The sequence below is a fragment of the Centroberyx affinis genome, unplaced genomic scaffold (assembly GCF_046629955.1).
Source record: "Centroberyx affinis isolate AG114_WGS23_722 - 3 ecotype Tasmania unplaced genomic scaffold, CSIRO-AGI_Caff_v1 ptg004475l_1, whole genome shotgun sequence".
In the NCBI taxonomy this organism is placed as follows: domain Eukaryota; kingdom Metazoa; phylum Chordata; class Actinopteri; order Beryciformes; family Berycidae; genus Centroberyx; species Centroberyx affinis.
In genome coordinates, this window is record NW_027282134.1 from 7,033 (window position 1) to 14,437 (window position 7,405).

The 7,405-nt window shown below is 40.9% G+C and overlaps 1 protein-coding gene across 2 annotated transcripts; it reads left to right on the forward strand.

Moving 5' to 3' along the window:
* The first annotated feature begins 3,826 nt into the window (after positions 1–3,826).
* Positions 3,827–5,955, forward strand: gdf2 (growth differentiation factor 2). Of its 2 annotated transcripts, XM_071544152.1 has the most exons (3): positions 3,827–3,921; positions 3,987–4,327; positions 5,060–5,955. In XM_071544152.1, the coding sequence occupies exons 1-3, from the start codon at positions 3,827–3,829 to the stop codon at positions 5,953–5,955; spliced, it is 1,332 nt and encodes a 443-aa protein (XP_071400253.1). The 2 variants fall into 2 exon arrangements, with proteins under 2 accessions (XP_071400253.1, XP_071400254.1); XM_071544153.1 differs by lacking the exon at positions 3,827–3,921 and having other exon boundaries at positions 3,973–4,327.
* The last annotated feature ends 1,450 nt before the right edge of the window (positions 5,956–7,405 follow it).

Genomic DNA, 7,405 nt, shown 5'->3' on the forward strand with positions numbered 1-7,405 from the left:
GGTCCTAAAACTTCTATGCATTGATTAGTTGGATGTTGAAGGGTTTAGTCCAGAGTTCCTGAAGATAGATCTACATCTCTGTTCATCCTTAAGAAACGCCTTCAGTATTATTTTTACATTTGGAAAGACATGTACATGGTCTCTTGCCTATTTTGGTCTTGAATAGGACTCGATATTTCTCTGGTCTCAGTCTCGACTCGACCTGGTTTGGACTGAAACTCGACTCGGTCTTGAAAATGACTCGGACTCGGCTCAGGCGGCCTTGACTGCAGCCCTGCAGGTGGAAACCTTAAAGGTTTCTTCACCCTTTTGGGTCCGTTTTTTTTAATGAACTCAGCTCCAGACAGTCTGTGTTTTGACAGTTTTCTGAAACCTTCTGACACCAGTATCCTCTGTATCGAGTTCGCTGCTCGCCTCAGTCCTGCAGACTTCAGAACTGAATACTGGACTTTTGCCATAAACTGATAAACTGCACACTGACTCACAGACTCAACAGGGTTTTTGATGCGGAGCCTGCACTGCAGCACGGTCCCATTCACACCCTACCGAACTAACCAACCCTTGTCATGTAAATAGTTACTAATGCAACTAAATGGTACTTCTGTTTTGTAAATATGTGATGATGCGTCTCTCCGAGCGTCGCATCATTGTAGCTGAACGTCTCCCGTATATCAACAAGAAATGTTATTCAGGCATGAGAGGTAATCTTCAAACTGTATTTCCATAATCTTTTGTTTATATATTGTATATAATGCGGTGATGATGAACACACATACTGAGAAATAAATGTAATAGAAACATGCTGTAGCTTGGTTTCCTGGTTGTTCCCACAGAGGAAAAATGGTGCTTTGCTGCCACCTACTGTCCATTCTGCAACAGTTGAAAGGATTAATTCAGAAATGTTATTATTACTTTCCTATGGCTTTTCATTATTTACCTCTAGTACATAAGTATATCCAAAATGACATGTACAGTTTGTAAGATGTACAGTAGATTTCTGCAGTTACTAAAAACGGATGTATTTGTATCCACCCTTTCATGATTGTATGAGTTAAGTGTATTGAATACTTTGTGTAGGCTTTTTGTCACTCAGTTACATGATGTGTGCTTTAACAAATCATAGACATAATGTATGCTTGGTATGGAAATAAACTGAATTGTACATACAGACAAATATATATATATATATTTGTAGTATCTTTTATTTTATAGGATGCTATACTATTGATATATGTATTATATATCAATAGTACGGCATGTAAATGCAAATACACAATAGATATACATATTTAATTTAGAGTTTGACCGTTATACTGGTTTGTTGCTGTATATCGGGTCGATATTGGCCTTTATTGGCTACACAAAAACAGTCTAGAAAACCTGACATGACATTTGAATGTAGTTGCAAATTTTAGTTATTCATTTAATTGTTCAGTTATGTGTTTTTGTAAATGAATTCTTCATTTAAAGGCAGTAATGTATCCCAGAGTTTCTCTACCATTGAACAGGTGTGGTGGGTCACTCTGCCTTAAAGAGCTGCTGACACTAAAAGAATTTCATCAGTCTGGTTTCAGTGGAGAGTTTTAGTGTCCCATGATGCTCTGAATGCTGTTTCAGAGGCTTTTCCACCCTGACAAGAAGAAAACTCAGGGGGAAACATTGAATATTTCTAATCTTATTTCTGATTTGGCATGAAAATGGGAAAGATGTTGAATACCAGCTATCGCCAGCTTTAATACAAAAATATAAGGAACTGTTGAATCCTAACTTAATGTAAAAGGCTATTTCTGCACATTTTTTTCATTCCAGTACAAGTTTCCCAGCAGTCTTTCTCAGCCCAGTTCATAGTGTTACAGTGTGTTGGTTTTCCTCCTGCGTGCCTACAGTACATGCTGTCTCCCTGCCAGTAGATATTGTCGTCGCCTTTCATCGCTGATTGACTCCATAAAGAGGAACTGCGAACAGCATGAAAGGGCCACAATAAAGGCATTTTTATGAAACCCGGCATGAACCAAATACTGAGTGACTGTGTGAAAGAGAGAAAGTGCGAGATAGCCCGGACTCAGGCCAACGTCCCCGGACTCATTGGCTTCTGCTGTGGGCTCGGACCCCCCAGGGCCAAGTCCCGCCATCCAGCCCATCGAGGAAACACAGGACATGGAGGGACGGAGGCTGCCACCACCCGGGCTTTGTTTCCTCTTGGCCGTGGCATGAAATAATCTCCGTTCTCACGCCTATCAGCTTTAATAGATTCCCTAAAGGCTTTTGTTGATCTGGCAACTGATTTGGTTTGACCATTGACCCATAACTGCTATGTGCCTGACCACATTTATTACTAGATATTAACTAGAAGACTAGCAGTGGAAGTAGCAGCAACCCCACTCTTAAATAGCAGTCTGTTAAAGTAATAATCCACAACACTTTCTGTCATCGATTGCTCTAACACAACAGTGATCCAACCTATATCCAGTTCATAAAGGTTTTCCATTGTTCTAAACAGCCAAAATAAAAATAAAAAAAAACAAGATCTCTCAGATTTTAACACTTATTTATTAACTGTTCTTCATCCTCAGTACTATCAGCTTTTATAGGTGCAGAAGTCAAATCAGAGCTGAGGATGGCACAAATTCTTTCAAATTTCATGCCACTTTTTATTTTTTTATGATTTATTTATGGGTTTTTTCAGGTTTACAAATCAAACAGCGTATCACAAACAAAACACAGGTACAACACATGGAGCTTCACAGTTACAACAACAAGAGAGATTAACAAACAACAACATATCGACGAACAAACTAAATAATAAATAATTAAATAAATAAGAAAATACATAGAAGGGGAGGAAAATATATATATATAAAAAAAAAGGGGGGGGCTATGAAGTAAGTTATGGTTAAAGAGAGGTCATGGTGTAAATATACAAAGGTCAGATAGGTAGGCAGGTCAAGGTCAATACTAAAGAGGGGAGAGATAGAGGTTCATGCCACTTTTATTCAATTACAATTCAATACAATTTATGCACGGATTTTGGTATTTCAATTGGTAATAGATGTTATTTGACCACTGTAAATTCCTAGAACTGATCACATTTAATATGATAAATGTTGATAATAAGATTTACACAGTTCTGGGTACAAATGTCCGTAATCTGTGCATTGATATGTCTAATTTCTAATGCACAGTGCTACTTTTGCATTTATGACTTTGTACTGTACTGTATGACTCTGTACTGGCTGTAAATTATATTTAATGGCTGAAGCAGATCTCTCTTGAAAACAAGATATTTCTTCTAAATAAAGGTTCAAATAAATTAAAACACGTCAGACAGGCAGCACAATGCCTTTATCAAAGCTGTTATTTTCAGTATCAGCACCTCTAAAGCAATCAAAGTGATTGATGTCATTGCACCCTTTCGAAAGCACATTTTGGTATCCGAAGTTACATGATGTGCAATGATGCATGCTTCGAAACTTGGATGTGAGTCAACAAAAACATTGACCTGTAAGAAATATGCAGTGATGATCGCGGCAAAGAATGCAATGTGCTGAATGCATTTCTTACTACAGAGCATCTGCAGTTTGCTCTCCGCTGGCCTCCAAGTCTCACCCTCAAGCTGGGAAAAGACATTTTATGGAAATGTCTGTTTGTCAGTAACCTCACAGTTTCCAGTGCCTCCCTCATTATCGCCGTCAAGTGTTTACAGTGTCTTCATTAGCGGCCAGCCCTCTAATGATAACAAAGCCTAAAAGAAGGCATCAATGGCAGAGATAAGCACGGCCGGGCTACTATTTTGGTTGACACAAGTCCCCCTGTTTACTCTGGGAGCATGGGAGCGGACCTCGGGACTGTGGCCCTTGCATGGGGGATCTCCATTTTCAAACCTTGCCGTCCCAAAGTCTGTTTTCAAGCCCGTAGAAGAAGGTAAAGTTTGTGCCAGCTCAGTGATTGGCTTAGACAGAATCTAATTTCAAAATGCAGAGCTCCAGGACATTCCTGTTCCAGATGTGTTTGAGTCTGGTGGTTTCCACCGGCTCCTGCAGCTGTAAACCTCTCAGTAACGACGTCCGAAGAGAGGATACGACCGAAGGATACGACTCGCGGCTGTCGGAGCAGGACCTCCTGGAGGAGGAAGACACGGACTCCAGGTTGGAGAGCCTCCTGGGAACCATGAAGGAGGGCTTTCTGAGGAAACTCAACTTGTCAGATGTTCCTCAGGATCACAGCAAGATCTACCCTCCTCAGTTCATGATGGAGCTCTACAACAAGTATGCCTCCAACAGCACCGCGATCCCACAGTCTGATGTCATACGAAGCTTCACCGTCCAAGGTACATCTGTAAGAGTTTAACCTGAGAGGAGAGAGGTGTGACTTGTGTGATGATGTGCAGTGTAGCCGAGGGAAATACTTCATGTTAATAAAGATAACTCTTTACCTTTCTAACTGGGTGCTTTTCTCCCAGTAATCCCAGCACTCATAGAATTGACAAGCATATGAGGATCTCCCTATCTGCTAAATGTACAGTTTATATAGTTAAATCTATACTTCATACAAAGGTTAAATCAGTATATAGGGCCAATATTGGCCTTTTATTAAATACAAGATATCCGGCAGTCAGTGTCATCCATCTCTGATAAGACAGAGGTTCCTCCCTGACCACAGCTACAGAAAAACAGTCTGTAAACCTGCAGTTAAATTTGAGTTTCTTTGTACACTGTGTTTATTAATTTGATTACTCAATAAGGTATTTTGTAAATGAATTCTTCATTTAAAGGCCCAATGTTCTCAGCATAAGTTTGATCTGATGAATAGCCTGAGGATTTGAAATTGAATAGGTGCAGTGGAGAGTTTTAGTGTCACACGATGATGTGTTTCAGAGGCTTTTCCGCCCTGCAAAGAATACATTTCTGGGGGTGAAAAGATTGAATATCGTGACAAAATATCGGTGACTTCATTCTTAAAGCATCCGTATCGATGTCGGCCTCTAAGCCCACATCAGACAGCGTGGATCTCAGCCGCTCTGTTAAATAACTCTCATGATTTCTCCACATCTCTCCAACAGATATCACTCACTCGGTGACAAACGGCACCAAATCGAAGCACAGACTGCTGTTCAACGTCAGCATGCCCTGCCATGAGAAGATCACCACTGCCGAGCTACGGCTCTTCCTCCTCCCGGACGCTAGGTCGAGGGTCAAGGCCACCGTCAAAGTCTACGAGGTGGATTACAATGAGCTCGAACCCACGACGACCCACCTACTGGTCGGGAAAGAGGTGACCGGGTCGCACAGTTCGTGGGAGTCGTTTGATGTGACGAGGGCGATTCAGAGCTGGGTCAAATCAGGCCATGGAGCGAGCGCGTTCGACGTGTTGGTGGACAGGAAGGACTGCGGCGCTGAAGGCGGAGCGGGCTGTTTAGACGTGAGCGCGTCCCTCGGAGATAACACTTCGGCGGCTTTGATCGTCTTCTCCGATGACCTGGGCGGCAGGAAAAGGGAGACGAAGAAGGAGCTGAGAGAGATGATTCTCCACGAGGAGGAAACCATTTTGTACTCGGGGACCGACTGGAGCGCAGGGGACGAGCTTCCGAACGAGATCCCAGAAGCTCTGCATCCGAGGAGGAAGAGGAGGAAGGCGGAGAGGGAATACTGCCGACGGACCTCGCTCAAAGTCAACTTCAGAGACATCGGCTGGGACAGCTGGATTTTGGCGCCGCCCGAATACGACGCCTTCGAGTGTCGCGGCCTGTGTTACCACCCGCTGACGGACGAGTCGACCCCGTCCAAACACGCCCTCATCCAGACTCTGATCAACATCAGGAACCCCAAGAAGGCCAACATGGCGTGCTGCGTTCCGATCAAACTGGACCCCATCACGGTCATGTACCGGGAGAACGGTCGCGTCACCATACGATACCTGTATGAAGAGATGAGGGTGGCAGAGTGTGGATGCAGGTAGTTAGAGAGGGTCGGTTGCTTCGGTGGTAGCGGTGGTGACTGCAGCGGTTCTGATGTTGCGTTTCATTCAATGTCGGAAGTCGGGAAATTCCCAGCTGGTAGTTCGTAACTCCAACCTCTGTGTGTTCCAATGGTCCAGCTTGAAAAAAAAAAAAAAACAGAGGAGAAACATGGATTTTCTTTGCCGAGCATAAAATACTTTCCCCCATGCAACAGTTAATGTTATGTCGATGATATCTGACGTTAGCAAGCTAGTTAGCATTGAACGTTAGCAACTGTAAGTGCAACTTTACATTTCAGATTTATGTTTAACCATTTACTACGTGTTTTTTTTTGTTGATAGATTTAAAGTCACAATGAAATGAAAAATAACTTTTTCACCTTGTTAGATAATTTTCCATGCCATGATCTATACATATTTAACAATAAATGCCAAAAAAAAACAAAAACATTTTTATTTTCTTGTATTTTTATATCAAAATCCCATTACTTTTATCACCTGGAAACATTAAATCTTTAATGGTGACCTAATAATGTACCAGTAGGCATACATAAATTCCAACCGATATAACCATTACAAATTTTTGAACAGTTTGAACACTGTGTTATGTCCTGTTTCAACAGGAAATACATCACATTAAGGAAGCAAGATGCTGTTTGATTGTGACTTTAAGTTCATGCAATGATGAAAATTTGACTGAAGTGTATTTTAAGGATTATAAGCATGTGAAAAGTAAAGCTGTGTTGCAATTAGTGTATTACATGATATCAGATAACTGCATCTCGGAAACCTCAGCATTAGGAAAACTTGCTGATTTCTTACTTGGAATTTTGGACTTGGACTTTAAGGGCCTTCCATTGCTTTTTTCCCCTGTAAGAAGTCAGAATTTCCGACTTCCTGACATCTCTGGAACGCAGCATCACATTAGAACCACCAACAGGTCATTTATACCTCTTTTTTTCAAATGTGCATGACTTTCCTCAAATGGCTCCCAATGGGGTCCCTAGATGTTCGCTAAAAAGTGTTATTCAGCATTTCACAAGGTAAAACTCATCTTTTGATTAAAAAAAAACAAAAAACAAATATATCACAAGTATTGTTACCTACTGTATTTCAACAGACAGAATATTTGGTATTGTTTAGATGCACTTAAAAATAATGACCCTATAAATCTTTAAAATTTGCTTGAAGTTATTTCAACTACTATTCATTTAGCAATACACTAATTTGAAACAAAAAGTAAAGCAAAAAGAGTTTCAGATATTTTTTGGCTATAGGTAAAGGTGATATCTGCAGATTTTTAGGCTATTAAAATCAAAAGCTCTATGTAATGATTTCTTTTTCTATTTTAAACATATAACAACAGATGTTGCTTCTTTTAGATATGCAGCAGCAGCAGATATGTGAGAATGAAGTCAGAATCTCAGAATTCCAAGATTAAATTCTGACT

What these genes read in the sequence shown, in the direction of transcription:
- gdf2 (XM_071544152.1), top strand. Translation starts at nt 3,827, where the DNA reads ATGGGAGCGGACCTCGGGACTGTGGCCCTTGCATGGGGGATCTCCATT. An exon ending in TTTCAAGCCCGTAGAAGAAG is followed by an intron (nt 3,922 to 3,986) that starts GTAAAGTTTGTG and finishes GCAGAGCTCCAG; the next exon opens with GACATTCCTGTTCCAGATGT. An exon ending in ACGAAGCTTCACCGTCCAAG is followed by an intron (nt 4,328 to 5,059) that starts GTACATCTGTAA and finishes TCTCTCCAACAG; the next exon opens with ATATCACTCACTCGGTGACA.